Source organism: Passer montanus, unplaced genomic scaffold (assembly GCF_014805655.1).
Source record: "Passer montanus isolate IOZ18808 unplaced genomic scaffold, ASM1480565v1 scaffold35, whole genome shotgun sequence".
Taxonomy (NCBI): domain Eukaryota; kingdom Metazoa; phylum Chordata; class Aves; order Passeriformes; family Passeridae; genus Passer; species Passer montanus.
In genome coordinates this window covers 2,249,376-2,275,492 of record NW_024368263.1, presented here as the reverse complement: position 1 = coordinate 2,275,492, position 26,117 = coordinate 2,249,376, and the positions used below count along the sequence as shown (strand labels likewise).

Here is a 26,117-nt window from a genome sequence, read left to right as displayed (position 1 = left end):
GTCCTTGTAGAGAATCATGTGCACATTAGGTGGAGCTCGTCCTGTAATAAATGATGCCTCACCTTAACACTACATTGGTGTTAAGGAGTTTTATCTTACTTGGTTTTCAGTGAATTTCAGTGACAGAACAAGGGGCTGATGGTTCTGCAGCCCAGTGATGTCTCAGTGTGGGGCTGCTTTCCATTAGAAGTTGCCACACACTATTTCACAGTTATGTTCTACTTAAATACTCAAAAGTCAGATCTAATTTACAGAAGCCAAACTTCTGCACTCCTGTTTTTCATGTAGTTGCACACGTCTGCTCTCCTAGTAACTGCAACCCCAACAAAACAATTTCAGCACAACCTGACAGCTGTGCTCTTGCATCTCATGGCCTCTGTGTGGTGACAGCCAGCTTGGAGACACATATTTGTGGATGAATCCATGGAAAGATGGATGAATTCTGCTGTGGGAATAATTTCCCTGCCTTTGCATACATGTTGTAAAGTCAATGCTATGCTGTTTGCTCTATGCAAACAATGTTTGTGTTGTACCAGACAAATTGTTTGAAGAAGAGCTTCCTTTTTGTTTTGTTTTTAAAAGATTTGCAGTAAAAAATAAATACCAAGGACATTCATCCAGTCCAGAAACATAAATAAAACACTAGAGCAAACCTAGCCAGATTGGGAACAGTTTCTTTCTGGAGCTCAGACTATATGGAAGTAGAGGCTATACTGCTGGTCTGGTGGGTGAAGGAGGGGGAGAAAACCTCTACTCTCATGGATTATTTTGGGTATGTTGGAGTTCCTGAATTACATCAGCTAAAAGAGCCTTTGGGAAAGGGGAAGGAGCAGCTGATATAAAATAATTTTCACATCCCATAAACCCAGGGGATGCTCCACAACAGGGTAGATACTAGGGCAGAATATTTGGGATATGAGATATATTGGCTCATACTGGGATATGAGATATATTGTTTCAGGAAGGACTGAGTGGTGGAAGTTACACGGAAGAGTAACTTCCTTTTAGTTCACCTAAAGAAACAGCAAGAGCAGATTTTCCAGTACTGTTGGGTGGGACTGCACTCCTTTGTTGTTCAAGTCCCTCTTCTAGAGGTGTCCAAATGACCAGGAAGCAAAGTCCTGTTGGTCTTCAGTTTTAAATGCAAATATAACAAAATCTTTAAAAATATGGACTCATAGAGGTTCAGTGCTGGGAGATCAGGGAGAGCAAGTCTACAAAACCTGTGTGGATAGGGCTGCAGGGCATGGGATTGCATGGGGGAGGAGTAGCTGTGCCTTCAGCCACAGCCTGCAGAGACAACACAGCCACAGCCACTCACTTGCTATATTTATTGCATGCAGGATGACCCAACTGGAAAACACTCTGGCTCTCCCCACTTTCTGGGCATAGCCACATTTAACCTACTGCCCGTGAAGTTCTCACAATCAACCCTCTCTGGGCTGATCAGGGAACAGCACCCAGGGACTGTGGGGACCCCTCGGTGGCAGGCCCATGACCACGTTTTCTTCCTCGCACGGCCGAGCTGTGTTGGGAGGCAGGTAGCTAAGAGAGAAGAGTAGGCAGCCCTAAATGCTAGATGCTCCATTCCTGTGAGCCTGCTGCCTCCGCAGGGAGAGGTGTTCTGAAGGGATGAACTCCTGAAGGAACCAGCCCCATATGTGCCTTGGTCCATTCAATGCCTGAACCGCGAGAGCCGGGGGGAACGGCTCGCCTGCTGGTACCGCTGATACCCCTCCGACGCGGCTGGGAGCAGCAGCAGGTGGCTCAGAGAATCCTTCTGGCAGAGGGCCATGGCCTCCTTGTAATTTATCTTCTCTTTAGTGACAGGGTCAACGAGATCTTTTTCATAGTTGGACTCATCCTGGAGCCTATTGGCCAGGTTGCTCGTTATCATCCCCGTCTGGACAGCTTCCAGCACAGGGATGCGACCAGTTTTCTTGGGATCGATGAGCCCTCCAGTTAGATGCTGGACTTGCAGGTAGGGGAAAGCACTGTCCTTGGTCATCCAACCCTTCTGAACTGCTTCCCCCACAGACAGCCTTCGCTTGGTCACTGGGTCCTCAATGCCTGTGAAAGCTTTCTGGGCATTGAGGAGTCTCTGCATGTAGGTCCTGTCAATCAGCCCCCTCTCGATCGCCTTATGCACCGAGAACCGGTCCCTGGAAATGAGGTCTATGATGCCCCCCGTGGCAGCCTGGGCTTCCAGGAGCTTCTGAGCTGTCATGGGATCGAGCAGCTTCTTCGCAACGGCAGTCTTGATGTTGTACTTGGTGTTGGTGGTGGTGTCGTACACCCCAGCGATGGGGGATGTGTCATCACATATGCCCTTCTGTGAGGCTGGGGGGAAGAAGGTTTGGGTTTGGTGGGTGGTGGGTGATGTGAGTGGGGATTTGGAGATGATGGAGCCAATTGAGAGGGAGGAGGGAGGCTTGGTTTCCCCAGCCACCAGCAAGGCAAATTCAGAGATGGGGATCTTGCCATCCCGGTACAGCTGGTACTCTTCCTTGGTGATCCTCCTCAGCCTTAGAGCATCATCGATGGAATACTGCTTCCCACTTTTCTTGTCAAGGAGAAGGGAGATCTCCCCATTTGGGCCCAAGGTGGTGACTTCTTCCCAGTCACACTCCAGCTCTTGCAGCTGGATGTACTGGCCTCTGTCTATGATACCTCGCTTATAGGCTTCGTAAGGGGACATGTCCTTCCCTGTGTCAGGGTCCAAGATAGAGATCTTGGTGGAGAGGTTTGTCTCTCTCATCTGGGTCTCGTGATTGATTTCCTCACGGTTGACCTTTGACTGGAGATCCCGAATGAACCTCTCCTTGTTGTAGATCTGGTCCTTCTCCCTAAGAATGTCTGCTTCCAGCAGGGAAACCTCATGTTCCAGCTGCTTCTTCTTCTGCCTGTCATTCTCAGTCCGCTGGCTGAGCAGTTTGGATTCCTCACGAAGGAAGAGGACTTTCTGCTGCTTCTGCCTCTCCAGCTCCCGCAGTTCACTCTCCAAGTTGGCTCTCTCCTGGATGGCCAGGTTCCTGGCTTTCTGCAGCTCCGTCTCTTCACGAGCCCATGTCCTCTTCATGCCTTCAGCTCTCTCGATCTTCTCCCGGAGCCGCCGTACCTCCTCTTCTACCTTTTGTTTGGCTCCCCTCTCCCTGCTCAGCAGCTCCCAGATGCGTGCACGTTCACTCTCCAGCGCCCTGTCCTTTTCCACTCGAATCACCTCCTTGTAGATGGTCTTCTCCTGAGATTTCGTTTTCTGCAGGACATCAACTTGCACCTGCAGGTTCTTGCATTCTCTCTGCAAGTTCAGCACCTCCATCTTCTCCCGCTCCAGCTCCAAGCGCAGGTTGCTGGCAGATTGTTCCAGGACTGGATCCTTCTCCAGCTTAACCACTTCTTCCATAATGATCTTTTCTTGCACTGGGGCTGGGCTCTCCTCCAGCTCCTTTATTCTCAGTGTAATTTGTCTCATCTCCTTCTCCAGTGCAAGCCTCTTGCTTCGATCCTCCTGAAAGTTGAGCAACTTCTCTTGCTCTTCCACCAGCACACGAACCTGCTGCACGTCGCGTTCCAGGCGACGCCTGTTGCTCACCTCCTCATCCAGGCTGCGTCTCAGCCTGCTGTGCTCATCTCGCAGCTTTGGATCCTTTTGGGTCAGTATCACCTCTTGAACAACCACCTTCTCCTCTGGCTTCCGCCTCTCCAGTAGCATGTATTTGTTCTGCAGGTCATAGATGGCATCCTCTGCAGCTCTCCTCTTCTGGGACATGTTACGCACCTCCTGACGCAGCCGATCGGCTTCTTTTTCCAAGAGTGGATCATTCTCATATCGGATGACTTCCTTGTTGACCAGCTTGGTTTCCACCTTGGATCTCTCCCTCCTCCATTCATCCCTTTCCCCCTGCAGCCTAATCAGCTGCTCCTGGGTCCTGCCATTGGTGTTCACAAGTTCATTGAGCTGCTCTTTCAGCCTGTCAATTTCTCTAAGAATCTCTGGACTCTTTTCATGTTTCACCACCTCCTCTATGACCTCCTTAAACTCCACCTCTGGTTTTTGTGACCTCAGGACTTTGAGCTCTGCTAAGGCCTCTTCCACTTCACTGTCAATCTTTGTCCTTTTCAGAGTGACTTCCTGGAGCTGCCTTTTCAGGTGTGCAATCTGCCGCTCTGTTTCAGGGTCCACCAGGAAGATCTCGTTGACCCTCTCTTTTACCTCTACCCTGGGCTTTTTCTTCTCTGCAATGCTGTACTGGGTCTGCAGCTCTTCCAGCTCACCTGTCAGCATCAAGTTTTTGCTCCTCTCTTCTTCAATCAGAGTTTTCAGCTTGGAAGTCTCTTTCAATAACTCTGGGTCCTGCTCTACCTGTTTCACCTCCTTAACAATAATTTTGGGTTCTGCTGTTTCAATCAGTCTTTCCACCTCCTCAATCTTGTTCTTCACTTTCACTATCGCTTCTTCTGCAGACTTCCTTTTGAAGGATTCCTCATCAATTTGTAACTGCAGGGTCCTAACAGATTTCAGCATTTCAGGGTTTTTCTCCAGTTTGATGAGCTCCTTCACCACCACTTTCTCTCGGATGTTGGGCTGCTTTCGCTCCAGCATGTGCAGCTCCCTCTTAAGCTGCTCAAGTTCAGAAGCAGCAGCCAAGCTTTCCTCCTGGAGATGCTTGATCTCCTGACGAAGACTGGCTGCTTGGCCATCCAGGCCTGGATCCTTCTCAATTTTTGTGATCTCTTTGGTGAGGAGCTGGGCAGGAGCAACCTTCTTCTCACTCTCCATCTGGGCAAGCTTACGGCTCATCACATCAATGTCTTCTTGCAGGCTCTGCCTCTTTCTGCCTTCCTCTTCAATCTGCTGTACCATCCTAGACAGGTTGCTCTCCACCTGCGGGTCTCTGTAGTATTCAATCACCTCTTTTTCTTCCACTCTTTCAACAGGCTTCTGAGTTTTCAACATCAGCAGCTTGTTTCTGTGTTCCTCCAGGTCCTCTTCAATCCTGGCTACTTTCCTCCTTTCCTCCTCCAGCTGCAATTTCAACCCCTCAGATTCCCTGCTTTTTGTGGCTTTGTTTTCAGCTTTCTGGGTTCGCTCATGTACAGCTTCAATGTCTTCATGCACTTCCTTCTGCAAAGTAAAAAATAAAAAATAATTTTAAAAAGGCAGGCAAACCAAGCCACTCTTTTAAGGTGACTCAGAGATCTTTTAAATGACATGGCATGGTGGGAGACAAAACTGGCACAGAATCCTCAGGCAGTCTTCAAATAAGGCTGTTTGTAAATGGAAAGTGAGGACACAATCCCATCATCTCAAGCAACTGACTTGGTGGGTCTTCCCCTTCAGATGGAGGTGCTGCAGAAACCCACAGAGCTGCTTTGTGCTGCCTTCCTATATCTGCAGTCGAGGGAGAGCATCACAGCCAGTCCCCAGCTTAATCTCTCGTGCTTCCTGAACCCACTAAAAGTCACCCAGTCCTGAGACCTTTCCTACAGGTGGTTCAAACCTTAGAATGGTATAAAAATCCTATGGCTTTGAAAGGTTTCCAGAAGGTTGTGAGCACTAAATTCCAGCCACACCCACAAACCAAATCTGAAATTGTCAGTATGTGATGGTTGATTAATTGGACTTAAAAGCCCTATTTTTTTTTCCCAAGCATAAGCTACAGCTTCAGTAACGAGGTGAGGGGCCCCAGAGGTGATGGGAGTCACAACCCAAGATCAGTGTCAGTGAAACTGTGGTTTCTTGTTGTCTTTTTCTCAGAGGGGTTCCCATTCCTGTCCTTCCTCACACCTGGATGTGGAGAGTCAGGGAGGGGTGGGGGAGCCCCAGGCTGAGCAGATTTGAACCCCAATCTAGAGCACCCCAATCTTGCAGTGAGCTGTAAGCTGGTACCTTCTCCACGATCTTCTTGGCAAACTCCAGCCTGCTGAGCTGCTGTTTATTTTCTGCTGCCAACTCCATGTAGAGCTTGGTGACATCATTTTCCTGCAAAAGAAAGAGTGCTGAGAGCCTTGTGCCCTCACCCAGACACAGCTCTGTTGCATGGCAGACTCTGCCACACCTCCTTTCACCTGCACCACTTTTGTGTATGTCATAGTTCTAGAGATTAGTGTCTTCCCATCTCACTCTTTAGAGACACAGAGTCTAAGGATTCCTGCAGGAGAACCTGTTCCTCGCACCACTTTTGTGTATGTCATAGTTCTAGAGATTAGTGTCTTCCCATCTCACTCTTTAGAGACAGGATTCCTGCAGGAGAACCTGTTCCTGTTATCTGAATGCCTGTTAGATGCCTGCAGGCCTACACAGGGCCCAGTCTTCCAAATCCACAGACTGAGAGCAGCTGGCAAAAGCCTCAAGGTGATGCAGGAGGACTGGGATGTAACTGAGAAGAGCATAGAGGAGCTCTGGCTTCTTCCTCTCCTCACACACCCACCCTGTAAGCTTTATCTTCATGCACAATGTGGTGTGGAGGCAACACCAGCAATCTCAACCAAAGGTGCCAGGCACAGCCCTAATTCAGGATCTCACATGCTGCTTTGCCCCAGGAACAAAGGATCCCTGAGGACTCCAACTCTGGGATTAGGACCATGATCATTGGTGGCTGTAAGAGTGGATTAAAACCTTGCAGAGGGCATTGGGGCATGGATAATGAGCTGGGCAATGGTTTCTGTGTCTTCTTAACATTTTACCTGGGCCTGGATGCTTTCCTGCAGGGGGGTCACACGCAGCCTCTTTGCAGCAGAGTCAGTCAGGGAAGGGTCCAGAGAAGAGCTGTATTTGCCTGCTTCAAGCTCATAGTCCTGCTCAGAGCAGACACACGAGAATCAGGTGGGATCCCTTGGGTGAAATGCTAAGGGAGTGACAAATGGGAGAGCCCATCCTTACGTTGAGTGTGGACTGCACGTTCTGGGACAGCCTGATCAGGGCGTTCTTCTCAGGCTCCTTGCTCTGGATCTCCTCCACCAGCCTCTGCAGGAGACACAAGGGGTGGTAAGGACACACTGAAATCCAGCTGCCCAGTAATACTCCTGCAGCCTAGAGAATCAGCTCGGCTGAGGGAATGGTGGGAACAGGAAGACATTTAGGAAGAGTCTCCAGGGTTTTAGGGTATCTCAGCTGTGCCGTGACTTGCCTCAGCCTTCCCACACTGATTTATCACAAATAAGACAAATAGCAGCCAACACAGAGCCTCCACAACTCCTTGTCTGAGTTAGTGAGCTTAGAATCTGCTCAAGGAGAGAAAAATTAAGGACTTGGATACAACATCTCAGCCTGAGGTGCAATATTTCAGGATCTGAAAGTGTCCTCTCCATGGAGAAGATTTCATCCTGGAGGTGACTGGCACAGATGAGGACACCAGCACTGCAGATAAACCCAGCAAGGTGAGATACACCAGGTAACACCATCTGTGGGCTGCAATCCTTCTCTAGTTCATTCCCTGTGGTGGGGGAGCACAGAGCTAGGAGCTGGCTGGTACTATTTTGCATGTGCTGTTCACAAGCAAATTTCCCCATCCCTGTAAATTTACAGGCTGCTCTTGCCCTGGAACACACCTTCTGTGCCTGCAGCTTGTAATTGATCTGGCTTGGCCCGTCAGTGGTCTTCACTTGGTGCTTGGGTAGGTTGTTCATCCAGAACATCAGATTCTCGTTGGAGTTTTGGAACTGCTGGTAGGTGAGGCTGATGTTCCTGAGGGTCTTCTCTCTGCACAGCACAAAAGTGGACAGGAACATCAAGGGGAAGGGCAAAGAGTCATGTGCAAGGTGAAAATATCACCACAACAAACACCAAGATAACAAAAACAGGAGGTGACAGCTGATGCCTGAGTGGGGAGCACAACTCTGGGAGCTCAGAGCCTGTGCTGTGAATAGGAAGGTGGCAACTACACAGAAGGACACCCCTGCTCCTCAGCATTACAGCACTGGGCTCAGGATCAGGGTCCTGCAATGAAGAACACACTCAGGGCTGTGACCCTGCCCCAGTCCACCTCAGCTGAAGGAGCAGGGATGCCCCCAGGGCCTCACCTCTGGTCCAGCTGGTCGGCCACGGCGTGGTAGCGGTCGTTGAGGAGCTGCACCTCGCGCCTCTGCCGGGGCAGGTCGGGGCAGTACTCCTGGAAGTTGTTCTGCACAGCACTGCAGCTGTGCTCAGCATCCTTGAGCCCCCGGTTCAGCCTCAGCACACAGTCCTCCTGGGCCACCAGGTCCCGCCTGATCTTCTGCAGGGGAGAAGAAAAGACACCTTGTGTTTGCATCAGTCAGGGAACAAACACCAAACAGCCTCCCTGAGGTGTCACTGGGCAGCACCGGGGGCTGGTCAGGCTCTCCGAGTGTTCTGCGAGGTGGAAGAGGTGGAGCAGTGAGGTTTATTCTCCAGGGAAGCAAGGTGGCTTGGACAGTGCACTGAGAAGTTTTGGGGAAGGCAAAACATCAGGTCACTGTGGGTGCCAAGGATGGGGCAAGGAGATTGGGAGCAGGAAAGATTAGGGAGAGGTGTGAGGCAGAGCAAGAGACACTGGATGCTAAGGGGGTCATGATGTATTTTAGGGACTGCAAAAGGAGGGACAGAGGCACAGAGTATTTTCCTGTCCAGTGAGACCAGGTCAGCCTGCAACACCAACATTAAACCTTCAAGGGAAAAGTCCTCAAAAAGACTTCATCGCTGGTGCCTCAAGGTGCTCAAATAAATCCAGCTCCTCCCACACTGGTCCCTCAGCTCAGGGATCCCCCCCTAAAGAGAAGCCTGATGTTCCCCTACCTGCAGGTCATTGGCCCGATCCTGCAGGGCATTGGGGGATGCAGGAATGATGCTGTCCTGAGCCAGCTTGGCCTCAAACGTGCTGACAATCTTGTCTGTGTTCTCAATCTGAGTCTCCAGGTTCAGGGCAGCCTTAGCCCTGGGAAAGGGGGAAACGAAGGACAAGGTTAGCTACAGAAACTACTCTTCTTCTTTTCTCCCTTTGATGTTTAACCTTATTCAAAATTAGAGCTTCTGGAATATGTCAGAGAACAAGCAATGTGCACTCACACCCCTGTCATGCTGCTCACAAGTCAGATATGTTGCAGTTCACCACACAGCAGAGCTGGGGCACACACCCATTGTGGTGGATTTTCCATGGTGAGGGGATCTCCTCACAAATTACACACAGGAACTCCTTCAGAGGAGTCCTTTGATGATGGATGGGAGGTTTCCAACCTGTGCTGGATCTCAACCAACACTCATAAAGATCAAAAGCATTTTCTGTCATGCTTCTGTGTTGGCACACCTGTGCAAGGACACTTCCTTCCCTCACCCCCTCACTCACTTCTGGTTGTAGAGGCTGGAGAGCATATTGACATCGTTGTACTTGCTCCTGAGGGCGTTCAGCGTGACAGGGAGCTGGGAGGCTGAGGTGCTGCTGGGTTTCTTGGAAAGGTAGGTCTCACACTCCTTCTGCAAGGCATCCTTGGCTGCCCCCAGGTTCTCAAGTTTCTTTGTTGTTTCCTGGCACAGCAGATGGAAGCACAGTCACCCAACACAGCCATAACAGTGCTGCTGTGGAAGTGTGTTTCCCTCGGGGGCAGATTTGGCTGTGGGGCTCAGGGTGTGGTGCCCCTCTCACAAGGAGCTGCCCCTTGGGGCACAGCCCCATCCAGACTGTGGCTGTCTGGCAGTGGCAGGGTGTGGGAAAGAGATCCACATAGACAGATGGAAAAATCCTACCTGCCTGAGCCCATCCTGCTGCCAGAGCCAGGTAAATACCCACAGATGAAGATGTAACAAGCTGGAATACTGCAAACCCAGACCTTGACCCAGAGGAAAGGAGTGGGGCTCCAGGGCACTGCCTCTTTTCCTGTCTCACTGACATTTACAAGTCTGTACTTCCCTGAGAGGAGAGACAAAGCTGGCCCTTGGGTTAATTCCCTTTATCCTTTAGTCTTTTAGGGTGACAGCATTCCCAGGACTGGGACCTGGACCACAGCTCTGAAATGAATGGACCCTCTAGCTCCAGAGCCAAGGGAAGAGCCTGCATTTCCTCAGGGTTTCATTTAGTCCCATTTCAAGGGTTCAAGCCAGCCTGAAACCCTTAAATCTGCAGCGTGGTTTTCTCCTTTGGAGCACCAGCTGTCCTCTCTAGTGTTATTTCCATGTTGTCCTGCTTTGGGCCAAGGACACAGAGCTACCAAACTGCTCCTGCTCCAACTCACCTGCTGCTGCTTGATCCTCCTGCCAAGGTCATCTGTAGGGTCACTGTAGTTCACAGGAGACCTCACTCGGTTCAAGACCTCCTTCTCTACCTGGACCAGGTCCTTGCCAACACGATCCAGGCTGCTGAGGAGCCGGTCAGCTTGGGGATCATCCTGGACTGCTGGAGGGCTCCTGGACAGAGCTGCAGGGAGACATAGCTCAGGTTAATCCCAGGTTTTAGCTCTGCCATGGTGAGCCACAGCTCCAAAGGAGGGACAAAGCCAAGTGCTGCCATGCAGACACATCCCTTCTCACTTTGCCTTTGAACTGCAGCTGTGGGAATGGCACAGATAACCCAGGGTTGGGATTTAGCCACGGCTGTCTGCTCATCCCACAGCCCCCAGCTAGGGAAGAGAACTGCAAGGGACCCAGATTACAAAGCAGGTTTAATTAAGGTTTCTGGATAGGCACATCCCCCTGAAATCCTCAATACCCTCCAGCTGTTGATGGAGCTCAGAGGCTTGAGGAGGGCAGCAGACTTTAAGTGAATTGCTGAGACAGGAGTCAGGTTGTCTTTGCCATGGAGGAGAACGCATCCTCCCACAGGGACCTCTGCACGTGGCTGTGTGTGAGCTGCAGGTGCTCTGCCCACCCTGGGTGGGTGCTGTGTTTCCAGAGCTGCCTCTGGAGAGGGCTGGGCTATCCAGGTGACAAACCTTGCTGGCTGGGCTGCACCTGCTCCTTGTGGCTGCGTCTCAGGGTGCTCTGAACCGCTGCTCGCCTCTGCTTCACCGTGTTCAGCTCCCCTTCCAACCTGTGAGCAGGGAGAGGCATCACCCCAGGAAGGGACACAGCCCTGACAGAGCCCTGCACAGCAGCAGCAGCTCCCTGGCTGTGCTGGGGAGGTGTCCCCAAGGCAAGGGAAGCTGTCCTCAAAGGCTGGGAGCCTGCAGCCTGTGGTAACTCAGAGATGTCCCTTAGGAAAGGGCACAGCAGCAAGAGCAGCTGGTTGGTTTGAGCAGCTGAGTTCTCTCAAGGGAGACAGTGTTTCCAACTCTCAGCAGAAGCTATCAAAGCTGGAAATGTGTTTCATATGGCTGCAGTGCTTTGCAGCCTGGCAGGGAACAAGTACAAGTTGCTGCTGCACTAGAAATGCCACATCTCACTTGTAAGGATGGTTCCTGCCTAATGAAACTAGGGCTGGGATCTGCCAGAGCTGGAAGGACGAAAAAATATTTCTGGGTGAGAAAAGACTCATGGAACCAGAAGGGAGGGGGAACAGGAAGGACCAGGCTGGTTCTCATCCCTGCTGTGAACTGTTCCAGCTGAACACTGTGTGCTAAAACCAGCAATTCCCAGCTTGCCTGGCTGCTGTCAGATGAGGGCAGTTCCTCTGTGAAGAGGAACAGAATATCTGTTTTAAAACACTCATGAAACCCATAAATGCAAAAGATTCAGTAGTTCAATAGGAATGTGTGAAGAGGGGTACACACTGAGCAACACAATGAAGCAATCACACCCATGGCACTGGGGACCCAAGCTCCCACTTTGGGCATGCCTGCATAGCTCTGAGTCTGGGCTGTGGCCTTTCCTCAGCACTTAGCAGCCCTGATTTACCCAAACACCCGGGGCCATGATGAAAGAGGCAGTGCCAAGCTGCTGCACCACCGCCCGTCCTGTGGGAACGGCAGGAGCTGAGGCAGGCAGCAAACCCACCCAGAGGCTCAGGCAGCACTGCTCAGCCTCTGCTGGGGCTGGCTGAGAGCAGATTCCACAGATAACTCCGTCCTGTTTGGCGAGTCCCAAGCTCCAGACTGATTCTGCAATGAATTTAGTCAAACCTATGCGAGTCACATGTCTGGGTGAAGAAATCAAGCCTGACTGCCAGAGAACTCATTGACAGTGAGGTCTGTGCAGTGTGCAGGGATGCTGAGGAATGGTAGACACCTGGATAAGACCCCTGGGTGCAGGGAAAATCCCTCTCCAGGAGGGATTTAGTACTAGATAGTCGAGAGGCCTGTCCCCAGCTGCTGTTTCTCTGCAGTCAGGCTGGTTTTGACCCAAGAGAGTACAAATGTCTCTCTGGGTCAGGGTCTCTGCTGCAGACTCACCTATTGACCTTGTCTATGGACTCAGGGTCAGGAGGAGGGATGGAGAAACAAGCAGAAGGTGCCTCCTGAACCATGCCAGTGCTGCTCTGGATCACCCACATCTCTGGGTTGCTGTTGTCCTTCAGAGTATACTTGTCCCCTCTGGTCAGCTGCACCTGGGAGGGGACACAAAACCCAGTGAAAGGCTTGGCTTTCTGTCCCTAAGATAGTTCCTCACACCACAGAGTCAGGATCTGGAGCAATCAGAGAAGAATCCAGTTCTCTGTCCCTTCTGAGGGTGCTGCTTGTCCAGCCCTCACCTCCCCAGCATCCCAGTCACAGAGGGTGTCCAGGGTGAGGGGCTGAGAGGGACGTGTCCTGCGCAGTTTCAGGGGGCTGATCTCTTTGCTCCTTCTCTTCAGGTCAGTGATGCTCTTCTCTGCCTGCTTCAGGGCCTTCTCCTCATTCTAGAAAAACAGAGGAGACAGTGGTTGTGGCCAGGTTTGGTAAGAAGGAAGGGGAGGGTCACACTACAGCAGGTATGCTGGGACAAATTATCTGTCCTTGCAGGGTGGAGTCAGGAGTTTCTCCATTCTCAATCCCTCCATCCATGTCCCTTCTTCCCCTTTCATTGCCAACACTCTGCTCAGTTTCCTTTGCTCACAGATCTGCCATTGAGCCCGGGTTAACCTTAGGTGAACCCACATTTTCATATCAAATATCCTGAAGGAGTTTTCCTTTTCAGAAATGGAACACCTGCCAAGAGGTGGCTGCATTCCAGTGTCAGAAAGTACCAAGATTCCAGCATCTCTTGAGAGCCAAATGTGTTGCATACTTGGGAAGATCTCATGGTGAACGTGTCCCCTCCCTCTCTCTGGGGTAAATTTTCCTTTCCTATCTGCATCTCACCCCTGAGGTCAGATTCTTTATTCCCTCCCTTGCCCTTGGCTCATGAGGGTGCTGAGGAGATGGGAGGATCTTTCCCTGCTTGGAAGCCAGGCCCTCTAATCCAAGTGTCTTATGCTAGGGACAACACATGGCTTCTCCCTGCACTTCTCCTTTACTCTGATGGTGACCTGGGGCCTGGCTGTGTGTCACTGATGGGGACAGTGCCATCTCAGGGCAGTGGGAGCAGTGTGGATCCCCTCCCTAGCACAGAGCTGGGGTGAGCTATCCCTGTAGGATAATTCCCCCACCTCTTCCCCTTCCCATTTTTCATTTATTGGGGATTTAACTGAGGTTTGGCTGGTGCCACCAGCCCTGAAGGCCCCACCTCCAGCTGAAGCAGCAGATCTGACACCACCCCAGGGCTGTCTTTGTTGAACTTGCTGTATTTGGTGTCCAGGTCAGAGCTCATCTTCTTCAGGGAGCGGCTCACAGCCTCAGCATCATCCTGGAACTGGAATGTGGGCAGGGAAACAGTCAGGCAAGGGGGGACATCACTGTCCCCAAGTCCAGTGGGGTCTCTCAGTTCACAGCACCTCTAAAAGATTCTATCTTGAGGGGCATTTCCCCAAAATACCTTTACTAGGTGCAAGCAAAGGGTGTCCCTTCCTCACCCCTTTGCTGTCTCTCCTCCCAGCCTGCCTACTCTGGCCTGACCTGCAGAGCCATGGCCCATGAATTTGCTTTTTACCTTCTTATAGGTCTCCACAGTTTTCAGCTGGCTCTCCTGGCAAATGCAGAGATTCAGGAAATTCTGCCACTCGTTCTTCAAGGCTTCCTGGTGCGCCTGTGGTGGGACAGAGCACATCTCAGTGGGTTCCAGCTGCTCCTACCTCCTCCCCCAGAGGTCTCCTTTCCTCAGAAGTGCCAGAGATGGGAGGAAGAGCAGACAAAGCTGTGCCCAGGCACTGCCTGGTGCTGAGCCTGAGTGAGGACACCCCTTGAGAAGGACCTGGCTCACACAGAGCAGCCATCACTTCTCCAGTGGTCTCAGCTCCAGTGGTGTTGGGGACTGAGAGCCCACCACAGCCTGGCACTGCCTCTGCAGGCTTGGAAATCCAGCCTTGGAGGATGGGAGCTGCTTTCACGTGGCAGAAGTCAAGCCATGTCAAAGCTGGAACTTCCCAACGGTGTGAGGGATGTGTGTGAGCACCTGAGCAAGAGCACGTCCCAGCACACAGGTGCTGGCCACCACCTCCTGGAAATTTTGGAAAGGGTGAAGGCCCTGCACTTCCCTCAGCTTCCCTGCAGGGCTGGAGCAGGCAGAAAGATGCTGCAGTGCAGCCAGTGCAGTGTGGAAGGAAGGAGAGGTGCAGGGGTCTCCTCTGACCCACCACTCTCATTGTCCCACGGGGCTGGGGAAGGGACCCCTCTCCCCACCTGGATAGGTTTGATGGCTGGGTGCTTCAGCTCAATCATCCTGTCCCCATCGTCCTGAAGGTGGTTCACAAACTCCTCCTGGCTGAGCAGCTCATTGGACTTGAAATCCTGGAGGGGAAAAGAAACTTTCTGACCTTGGGAGCATGCAGGGAGCACAGAGGGGTCTCCTGGGGCAGCAAACATAACAGAGATGAGGCTCCCAAAGCACAGACATCCTTGCCTGTTTCTTTGTTTTTTAAAGCAGAAGGGGCTAGATAGAGCTAAAATAAATTAAACACATTTGGGCCTCAGAAATCATCAGGGCATTTGTTCAAAGAGCATTTTCCTATGCAATTATCCCTCTCATTTTCTGTGTCCCAGCACATGGCAGTCACTGGGTGTTGTACTGTGGCCACTGAGGCTGATGTGGCACTGAGCCCTTCCCTTCTCTCTGACCATGGAGAGCCCCCCTGGCAGCTCTCTGATGTACAACCCCACATGCCAGCTCAGGGGGCTGGAGAGATCCCACCGAGCGGCTCATTCCTAATTCCAGCACGAACCCAGGGGGCTCTTCCCCCTCTGTTTTGGAAAGCCTCCTGCTCAGGGCTGGTGGTGGGTGTGCAGGAGGCTGGATGCACCCTGCAGGTCCCCTGTGCCAGGCCTGGCCAGCCTTTCACGGGCAGGACACCCCCGGGCTCACCTCGTACTCGCGCCGCACGCTCTGCACGTCCATCATCTGGTCACTCCAGTCCTGCTTCAGGATCTTGGTCTGCTGCTCTGTCAGGTAGCCCAGCTCCTTGGTGCAGCCCTGCAGGTGGTGGTAGAGGCTGCCAAGGCTCTGCCCTCGCCAGATGGAAGCTTTCTGCTCACACACAGGACAGAGACAGTGTCAGTGCCCAGCCCGGGGTTCCCTTTCCCCTCCTCTTCCTCCCCAGGACCACACTCCTGTTGCAGGAGATTCCCAGAAACCTTGGTGAGAAATCTGCCACCACTGGCTCTTATCTGATGGGGCTGCTGTTCCCTTTCCCTCCTCACAGACAAGATGTGTTTGTCTAACCAGAATCCCAGGTGTGGGCTGGTGCCTGGGGCAGTCTCAGAGCTGGCCCAGCTCTGCTGTATTTCTCACAAGTCCCATTTTCAGCATCAGCTTCATTGACCCAGCCATGGTCCTCTTTCCTCCTGGCCACCTCTTTGCTCTGGCTGCTTGTTTCCTCTCTGGAAGCCTTGTTAGGGATCAGGACACATTTGCAATCCTGATTTGGAAGGGTGTGGGCTGGATTTCTGGTCCCGGTGCTCATGGACACAGAGGAAACTGCAGGTCCATGACCCATGAAGAGCAGAGACATGGATCTCACCCTCTGCACTGCCCTGAGGACAGAGAGTTCTTTCATTTACACCTATCCCAAGGAGGGAAGGAAATGGGGAGATGATATGAGGGACAGAACTTTACTGTGCAAGCCCAGGGGTGGCTCCTGCTCTGAACTGTGTGTTTCCTGCCCATCAGGGATGGTGAGACCCCATCTGCTCAAAAAACCACTGAGAACCTTACCAGCAAGTCCTTGTACTGGCTTTTTAAATCTGCCACATCCTGGGTTACAACACAGCCAAGACCAAGGAAGTGAACAAAAAAAAAAAAAAAAAAAAAAAAGCTGTTAGCAAAACATGTGGTGAATGCTGATGAAGTGATTTGGGGAATCATGAAGCCACCTCCTTGCCCTCTGCAGAACAAGGGTGGACATTCACCATGTGGAGGAGTAGAGGGGACACAGCAGTGACAGAGGCAGCAGGGTCCCCAGGGCAGTGACAGGACAAGGAGGGGACGGAGGGGCCTTACCCCGGAGTGCAGGTTCTTGATCTGGAGCCCGTAGGCCTCGATCTCCTTCTGGAGGATGTTGTGCTCAGCTATCTGCTTCTCCAGCTCCGACATGCCGGGGCCATACTGCCCTGCATCGACTTGTTTCTGTGCAAAAGGAGTCAGGGCAGACACTAAAGCCAAAGGCTTTTCAGGGAGAATCCCCTGGCAGTGCTGGCAGGGCATGGAAAGATCTGGTATCTGATAGCAGCCCAGCAGGAAGGGAGGGGATTTTTTGTTGTTTCCCATCGTTGCTGTTGGCTGCCATTTCCCCAGCCATACACAGGGGCAAAGATAACCAGACCACACAGCCCTGGGCCACAGAGCTGAGCTGAGCCAGCCCCTGCCCACGGTGACAGGCATGGGATGCACTTGAACACCATGCAGCTTTCAGGGGAACCCAAACTGCCTCCAATCTGAGAACCCCACATACCCAAACCTTGCAGTGGGAAACCCTGAAAGGCAGGGCTGTAAAATCCTAGGAGACATCACCTTCTCCATCCCTTCATCCCACAGCAGGGTCTCTACCTGATCCCCCTCTGGTAACTCTTAACCCAAAGTGGTTAATTCAGAGGGTGCTCCAGAGGGTTTTAAGAGGTAGAAGGAGAGTCTATCTTCCACCCAGAATTATTATTATTATAATACTATTTCATTATATTATTCTAATATATTATTAATATTTATATCATTTTGTAGTATTAATTCTATATTATTATTATATTATTTTTATATTATTATTGAGTCTATCTTCCACCCAGAATTATTATTATTATTATTATTATACTATTTTATTATATTATTCTAATATATTATTAATATTTATATCATTTTGTAGTATTAATTCTATATTATTATTATATTATTATTATATTATTTTTATATTATTATTGAATTATTCCCACCACCTCCAACATCCCTGCATGATGCTGAGCATGCATGTATTATTTATGTTTATTTATATTATTTCTATTTCTTTTTTATATTATTATTTTTTAATATTACTATATTAATTTTATATTATTACAGAATTATTCCTACCACCTCCAACATCCCAGCATTATGCTGAGCATGCATATACTATTTATATTTATTTATATTATTTATATTTATTATTTTATATTATTACATTATTTTTAAAATATTATTACATAATTATTCCCACCACTTCCAACATCCCTGAATTATGCTGAGCATGCATGTATTATTTATGTTTATTTATATTATTTATATTTATTATTTTTATATTATTATATTAATTTTTATATTATTTCTGAATTATTCCCACCACCTCCACCATCCCAGCATTATGCTGAGCATGCATATACTATTTACATTTATTTACATTATTTATATTTATTATTTTATATCATTACATTATTTTTAAAATATTATTACAGAATTATTCCCACCACCTCCAACATCCCTGCATTATGCTGAGCATGCATATATTATTTATATTATTATTTTTATATTATTACATTATTTTTTATATTATTACTGAATTATTCCCTCCACCATCCCAGCATGATGCTGAGCACGCAGTGCCTGGCACAGCCCTAGAGACAACAGCAAACATTATCTGGCCTGGCAGGAGATGCAGAGAACATCCAAACCCAGCTGCTGTTACCATCTTTTGGTCCAGGATCCTGGCCCAGTCCACCCTGGGCCCCACCTCGGGGATGTTCAGCTGCTCGTAGAGGGCCCGGTACTCGGAGCAGAGCTGTGTCACACGGTCATGGAGCTGCTGGATGCTGCCAGGGGGAGAGGCACAGGTCCCCGTGTCACTCAGGGTGCAGGAGAGCCCAGGTGGGCCCTGCAGAGCCCGGATTGAACCCACGAGGGTGAAAATGTGCTTTGCTGTGCCTTTGTGGCCTCCTTCAGCAGTGTCCAGCACTTGTCCTGCTGCTCTCCATCCCCAGGGGTGCCTCAGGAATTACTGCCTGCAGGAGATGCTGCAGGGAGGTCAGGGCTGCCCTTCCCAGCTGGGAAAATCCCCTCCTGATTTCTGCATAAAGGGCTGGAAGTGAAGGGGAGCAAAGCACCAGAAGCCAGCTGGAGCTCTTCTCCCACTCCAACACCCACCTCTGGCTCTGTGCTTGCCCCACATTAAAGGGATTTATTTTAAGGAAGGCAGAGGAAAAGGGGATTTGCCCTGATAGTGGGGCCACATTTTAGCTCTGCATTTTTCTAGTACCTTTTAAAAGGGCTCCCAAAAGACTGGGAGCCCTTTTAAAAGGCACTGGGTGGATGCCAGAGTGATTGGCCTCTCGCATTTTAGCTCTGCATTTTTCTAGTACCTTTTAAAAGGGCTCCCAAAAGACTGGGGCCTCTCAGGCAATCACTCTGGCATCCACCCTGCATACCACTATCTTTATAATAAATTGGCAGAAAAGATGATTTTAAAGCTAAACTCTGTGGGAAGAAGAGTGAAACTACCACTGATGGCAAGGAGTGGAGCTCATTCCCTGTCCTGAGGAGGTTCCCACTTGCTCAGTGCCCTCAGCACCCCTGTCCCTCCACTGCACTCACTCTTTCTCTATCTCGGGAGCCTGGGGGTGTTTCAGCCTCTTGGCACGGTCCACATCCAGGAAGAGATCCTTCAGCAGGGTCTCAGCTTCCTTCAGGTTCCTGGCATTCTCTGTCTGGAACTCAAAAGCCTTGTTCTTCTGGTGGTTGCTGGAGTCCTGCAGGATGGGGAGACAGAGGAGGAAGGCTGGTTGGACCTCAGGCACCTCACAACACTTTCCTTGGCCAGCACAGAGGCTCTGGATCCACACAGCAGCCACAGAGCAGCCCTGGAGCCTCCTGCCCTGCTCCCTCCCTGCCAGGGGTGGTGTGGGTCAGGCTGGCAGCCTGTGGGGCAGCTGGGGGCACGGGGCTGTGCTGCCACAGGGGAGACTTTCCTGGCTGTGCAAAGCCTCAGGCACTGAGCAGAAAGAATCTGGGAAGCCTCGGGATGCAGCCCCAGGGTTGGGAGGCTCTGTGGGGTGTCTGTTCCTCCCCAGCCTCGAGCCAGCCCCCAAAACCTGCAGCAGCACACACAGAGCACACAGCTGAGCCGTGGGAGCCCTGGATGCTGAGGGGTTTGGGCTTTCTGTGCTGGCAGGCACAGAAAGCCCCAGGAGAACAGTGCATTTGACCTGAGGATGTGGAGGAGGCTTCCAAAATTGATTGATAGCACTGGGTTACAGGTGTGTAGTTTGATTAGAAGTGTGAACTATCACCGGGTGGAAAATTCAGATTTTAAGGTTTCAGAATACAGTAATATATATAGAGTGAGATGGAGGTTTTAGGGCATAGGCTGGTCCTTCTTCACCTTCTTCATGGGTTTGGGTGTTGTCCTAGACACTGCATTTCCAGGCAAAGCCTTTCACCTCCCACCACCCCCTGCCACGAGTGACCTGCTTGAGTCTGGACTGAGTCTCCAGGATGTCCTTCTCCACCTGGTCAGCATTTGTCTGCATGCGGGAGATGAGCACAGCCAGCTCATTTGTGGAGGACCTAGAGAGGGAACAGCAAAGCAAATGGGTGGGTAAAGCAAAGCTCACCCCCTCCATCCCTGCCCAGGACCTGCCCCAGGTCTGGTCCTTCATCCCTTTCCCCCATGGCCACTGGGTCTCTCAGGACAGAGCCTGAGCTGTGGCCAAGGGCACGGGCACACACACATGTGGTCAGTGCCTGCTGCTGCCCTCAGCCAGAGAAGGACAGAGCTGCTGTGCCCAGAGTCAGTGCTGCTGGGATTTTGCCACCACCCAGCCCCTCTGCACAACTCCTTGCTGCAGGTCCTCAAAATTTTGTGTTTTGTTTTTTTTTTCCATCAGAGGGAGGAAAACAACAGGGGAAAAAAAGAGACAAAACCTGCTGTAGGGTTTCCAAAAGCACCAGTCTGGGGTTGGAAGACCCAAAGCCACAGGGGGCTGGAGGCCAGGGGAGCACCCTGCAGAGGCAGCACAACATGCTCACCCTGTTTGGAGGTGCTCCCCTGGGTGCTGCTGGCACAGGTGGCCTTCAGCCTGACCAGAGCTGCCATTCTGGTCCACGTGGAGCTCTCCACAGCTGGAGAGCCCAGTGCCACCCCAAGACTGGGCTGCAGGGGATAAGGGCTTGCTGTGCAGACCACAAGCCCCTGTGTGTCCTGGAGGCTGTTGTGGTGTTTTCAGAGCTTGGGGAACAGCAGGAAGCTGAGTCAGGGCAGGTTTAGGTTGGATATGAGGAAAAGGTTTTGCACCCAGAGGGTGCTCAGGCACTGAACAGGCTCCTCAGGGAGGAGGTCACAGCACTGAGCCTGTCTGAGCTCAAGGAGTGTTTGGATAATGCTCTCACATTCTTGGGGTGTCTTGTGCAGGGCCAGGAGTTGTACTCGATGATCCTGGTGGGTCCCTTCCAGCTCAAGGATAACCTGTGATTCCCAGACTCCAATTTCCCAAGGCCATGGCTCACCTACCAGCCCTCCTTGCCCCAGTGGGGCTCCACTGAAGGTTCCCAACAACCATTCCCTACTGCTGTCACCTCAGTGCCACCACAAAACCAATGGTGCCATCACAGCCCTTGTGCCACCACCACCCTTGGGAACCAGCAGCCCTGCTGGAAGAGCTGGACCCAAAGCTGGATCCAGGCATGGGATGGCTCCCAAGGCTCCCTCTGGATAAGGAAGCACAAACCTCAGTGCCACCTTTGTCCTCGGTGCCACCTTTGTCCCTGTGTCCTGTTGTTTCTAACAGCATCTGCCCTTGGGGACAGTGCTGGCCCTGCCCTGCAGGCAGGGAGAGCACAGCACTGCCAGGATGTGGGCAGGGGCAGCAGGGTGGGGAGGGACAGCATCACCAGGGATGGAGCCTTGGAATGCTGCTGGGGGGACAAAGTCCAGCAGAGCTGAGTGCATTGTGTGCTGGTGCTGGCAGCTGAGAGCAGGAGCAGAGTGAGCAGTGGGACATCACTGGGGGCCAGCTGGAGTGGGGGACACTTCAGGGCAGCTTGGTGGAAGAAGAAGGTAGGAGAAAGGTGATGTCCTACAGCATGTCTGCCCTTAGCCATGTGCTTTCCTTCCAAGCCCCTGAATCCACAAAGGATGGGGGAAATTATTCCTTGATGGCTCTGTCATTGCTCCAGCTCCTACTCGTGGCTCTGGCTGTCCCACAGCTCATTCCAAAGGCTGGAACACGTGCTGGGATGTTCATTTACTACAGCCCCAGGTGACCCTGACATGCCAGGGAGTGTGATGGTCACCCCAAGCTCCCGTTGGAAGCAAGCTCAGCCCCACTGAGCCCGTGTGGCCCCAGAGGGGACACAGCCCAGCACCCCTGCTCACAGCATCCTCCTGTGCTGACATGCCAGGGAGTGTGATGGTCACCCCAAGCTCCCGTTGGAAGCAAGCTCAGCCCCACTGAGCCTGTGTGGCCTCAGAGGGGGCACAGCCCCAGCACCCCTGCTCACAGCGTCCTCCTGTCCCCTTTCCCCAGCCCCTCCCTTGTGTTTCATTCCCCAGGCGTGGGCCTGGAGCTCTCAGCTGCCCCCAGGTTTGGGGCTGGCAGCATCTCCCTGCCATGCCTGCAGTGTTCACCAGCAAGTGAAAGGGAACTGCTGAGCTGGGCAGCTTCTCCAGGTCTAACTCCAGGGATTATGGAGCCCAAGCAGCGCATCCATCACCACCAAAGCATCCTTCCCTGCTACAGCCTGTGTTTAACATCCCGTTCATCATCACTCCTACTCCATGCCCTTTCCTGGTGTCACCTGCAGTGCCCAGGGAGATGCACGGGGTGGGTGGGAGCAGCACAGGGCTCGGTCCCTGCGAGCCTGAGCGTGCAGCAGGCTGGAGCTCTCGGAGGTTCCCCCTCCCCAGGAGGTTACACAACCTCCCACTCATCCCTGACACGCCTGGAATGAGGTGGTGTCCCATGAGCAAATACTTGAGCACCACCCAAATTTCCTGCCCGGGCTCTGTGTGCAGGGAGGAGATGTGAGTCACGGGCTGGGCTGGCCCAGTGGGTAACTCTGTGCTGCTCCAAGAGGGGAGAAGTGAGGATCCATCCTCCCCAGGGATGGTAGATACCAACAAAAATCCCAAAAATCCTGTTTATTCCTGCTGGCACTCCCTTTCTGGTTGAAGGAAACACTGGGGCACTCCATCCCTTAGTTGCTGAGGCTGGGCACAGGAACCTGCTTTATTTAGGATGAGCCACAACAAATCTATGGACTGAAAAGATGTCAGCAACCTCATGGTCACAGGGACTCAGCCCATCCCAGCCTGTGCTGCACGGAGCACCTGAGGCTGGAGACCAACAGCCTGGCTCTCAGGGAAGTGGGGATGAACCCTGGAGATCATCTCAGGAGCAGCAGGGTGTGCTGAGAGGAGTCTGTGCAAACACCCATCCACACAGCCCGTGGATGCATCCCTGTCCCCCCTCGGGGTGTCCCCCTGTCCATCCCTGCTGCCCCTGGGCAGGAGCTCTCCCTCAGCCAGAGCTGGGCCCTGCATCTCAGGGGGATCATGCTGACATCTGGGCTGCACAGAGGCAGCCTGGCATCAGGTGGGATACAGACAGCCACCAGCTCATGCTGGACACCCCCCAGCCTCCCGAAATTCGGGTCCAGCCCCACACACAGAGCATGGGACAGCCACAGCCCCGGGATGGCTGAGAGCAAGGCTGGGCCAAGCTCCTCCTGCTCCTCCTGCTCAGCAGCCAGGGCAGCCTCCTCCCTAGGGCCATCTCACTCCTGGGCGAGGCACAGCACTATTATTAGCATTATTAATTGGTTCATTTCTCCTACCACTTTCTGCCTCCTGGACAGCCCAGCTGCACAGAAGGGATGGTGTCTCCCAGCAGCAGCAGGACTGTCCCTGCTCCTGGTCACTCCTGCCAGGGCACTTGGGGCAGCACCACAGCTCCACCCAGGCAGTCCCTGAGCCCTCTGTCCCTTCCTCGTGGGGACAGAAAAGGGCCCAAGGCTGGGTCTGTTCTCCCTGACACACTCAGAAGTCCTGGCACATTTTTATTTTCCAGCAGAGCACCCCTGACCCCTGCCAGCTGTGGGTTAGTACCTGAGCCCCTGCCTGTCCCCAGGGCCCACTCTGCTCCAGACTGATGGCAGCAGCAGAGGGACACGGTGGGAAAAGCAGCAATGCCAGGAGACACTTAAATCCCAGGAGATGACTTGCCTTCCCTCTCCTTTGTCAGAATCACACCCAGGCACAGCCAGTCCAGCCAGATCCAATTCAATTCCACCTTCCCAAGGGTTTTCCCTTCCAGCCCTGCAGTGCCTCCAGCTGGAGCAGGGCACATCCAGGAACTCCTGGGGCACAAACCTGTGCTGCTGCTCCCTCCCTGGGGTGCATCCACCAAGGTGAGACAGCAAAGGGCCCTGACAGGAGGCTCAACACCACAGCCCCAGGGACCAGGAGCCCTCTGAGGGGGTCCAGCAGCTCGTTATGAACCCCAGAGACAGGGAAACTCAGCTGCTGAGGCTCTGGCCTTGGGGCCACCAACACAAGCTGTGGGCCACCAACATTTTCTTGGGGCCATCTGCAGAGCGTGTGCTGGTGGCTGCTCCCAGGACAACTCATCCACCTTCATTTTCTCAGCTGCTTTGGGCACTGGCCCAGCCCCAGGCCATGGCTGAGGGAATGAGGCTGTGTCTGATGGTTGGAGCCTCCTGAAACAAGCACAGCTAGCTCAGGAATTGCTGTGCTCCTGGCTCCAGCCTCCATCCTGCATGGGAAAAGCTGTGAGGCCTTGCTGGATGCAGCTGCAGTAATTCTGAGAGGTTCATGCCGGGGCAGAGCCTGCCCAAACCCTCTGCAGGCTCCTGAGAAACCCCCAGCCTGCTTTGGGAGCTGCAGAGATTGCATTAGTGAGGCTGAATAAAGCAGAGCCTGGCACAGCTCCGGGGCTGCTGGGGAGGTGCCTCACTGCAGCCAGGCCCCAGGCAAAGCTGGGTGTTCAGAGAGCCCCCCAGAGCTGCCTTTGAGATGGGTTTGTGCATTCTCAGCTCCTCTGGAGCCTCCCATGGCAGGGGGCCAGCTCCTGACATCCCCAGCCTTTGAGGGGTCACCTTGTCCCCAGGCCCTGCTGCCCTGCCCAGCTCCCCCTCCTCACCCTGCTGGCTAATCTGGGGTTTGGCCCCCAAAACAGCCCAGCTGGGGGCCAGCACCGTGTTGTAACCCCCCCCATACACACACACTGTCCTGGGGTGCTGCTGGTGGCCCCAGGAGATGTGGCCAGCACCCCCTGCATGTCCCCTTTCCTCAGCACAACCCCCCTGGCTGCTTCCTCAGCTTCCAAACGTGTCAGGGCAGAGGATTCCCATGGAATCAACCAACCCTACAACATGCAAAATTGCTGGGGAAGGTGGAAAATAATCCTGATTTAACGAGAGCAGCTGGAGGGAGGGCTGAGGTGTCCCTGCAGGAGTGCTCCCTCCCAGAGGAGGCCCTGATCCTCGGGAAGCATCACACATCTCATTCCCTCAGAACTGAGGGAACTCTTCATAGAGCTACAGGATGGTTTGGGCTGAAAGGGACCTTAAAGAAATGGCCAGGGACAGTTTCCACCAGAGCAGAGTGCTCCAAGCAGGTCTGAAAGAGGCAAACTCAGCATTGGCCTGTCCCAGGCTGGGTTGGAGCAGCCACCAGCAAACCCATCCACCCATCTCCATCCCTGAGCTCAGCATCCTTCTCCAGGGATCCCAGGGCAGCCTCACACAGCCAGGGAATCCCAGGATCTCAGACCCAGCTTGGGATCTGCCTCACAGCACACCCAAGCACAGAGGCTGCTTTCACCCTGCTCCTACCTGCCCCAAAGGGGCTTTTTTGGACCTCCCTGCTCAGTGACCACAGCTCTGAGCACATCAGGGGCTGCAGGACGCTGCTGGGGAGGAGCACGAAGCCCACCAGAGACAAGGACAGCAGCCAGGCAGCACTTTTTGGTGTCAGCTCCCAGCAAACCCCAACCTCCTGCTGCTGCACAGGGGGATGGCACTTGGGGTGGCTGAAAAAGCAGGGATCACCCATCCCTTGTCATCCCCCAGGGTCACACAGACACAGAGAGAGAGAGGGGGGTAACGGAGCACACACACATAGAGAGAGAGGGTAACAGAGCACAGACACAGGGGTCACACAGCACTGACACACACAGAGAGAGGGGTCACACAGCACTCTCAGAGAGAAGGAGAGGGGTTACAGAGCACTGACAGAGAGAGAGAGAGGGGTCACACAGCACACAGAGAGAGAGAGTGTAACAGAGCACACACACAGACACAGAGGGGTCACAGCACACACACAGACACAGAGACACACAGAGAGAGGGGTCACACAGCACTCTCAGAGAGAAGGAGAGGGGTTACAGAGCACTGACAGAGAGAGAGAGAGGGGTCACACAGCACACACAGAGAGAGAGTGTAACAGAGCACACACACACACAGAGGGGTCACAGAGCACACACACAGACACAGAGGGGTCACACATACAGAAGGGTCACACATACAGAGGGGTCACACACACACACAGAGGGGTCACACACACACAGGGGTCACACACACACAGAGGGGTCACACACACACAGAGGGGTCACACACACACACAGAGGGGTCACACTTACTTGCTGGGTTTGACAGGGGAGCCTCTGCTGGGGGAGCTCCTGCTCGGGGAGCCTTTGCCCACCCCCTTGAACATGGTGGCCAGGTCCCAGCTGCTGTCCCGGGCTCTGCTCGG

General features: G+C 52.7%; 1 protein-coding gene across 1 annotated transcript; it reads right to left on the bottom strand.

Annotated features, from left to right (window-relative positions):
- Positions 1 to 1,348: 1,348 nt before the first annotated feature.
- Positions 1,349 to 26,117, bottom strand: EVPL (envoplakin). The gene is made up of 22 exons (XM_039716525.1): positions 26,005 to 26,117; positions 19,813 to 19,912; positions 18,941 to 19,095; positions 18,039 to 18,162; positions 16,394 to 16,519; positions 16,109 to 16,147; positions 15,260 to 15,421; positions 14,581 to 14,688; positions 13,892 to 13,987; positions 13,529 to 13,654; positions 12,576 to 12,722; positions 12,277 to 12,431; positions 10,882 to 10,979; positions 10,186 to 10,367; positions 9,303 to 9,481; positions 8,756 to 8,894; positions 8,023 to 8,216; positions 7,552 to 7,702; positions 6,884 to 6,967; positions 6,688 to 6,798; positions 5,891 to 5,983; positions 1,349 to 5,125 (listed from the first exon to the last, which is right to left on the bottom strand). Exons 1-22 carry the CDS (start codon positions 26,076 to 26,078, stop codon positions 1,676 to 1,678), a joined length of 6,093 nt encoding a protein of 2,030 aa, XP_039572459.1. The 5' UTR covers positions 26,079 to 26,117; the 3' UTR covers positions 1,349 to 1,675.

Coding starts and splice junctions, on each gene's coding strand:
- EVPL (XM_039716525.1), bottom strand. CDS start 26,078: ATGTTCAAGGGGGTGGGCAAAGGCTCCCCGAGCAGGAGCTCCCCCAGC. Junction 9,482..10,185: donor GGAGGATCAAGCAGCAGCAG/GTGAGTTGGAGC, acceptor CTGCTGTGCCAG/GAAACAACAAAGAAACTTGA. Junction 6,968..7,551: donor ACAAGCTGCAGGCACAGAAG/GTGTGTTCCAGG, acceptor TGTCTCCTGCAG/AGGCTGGTGGAGGAGATCCA.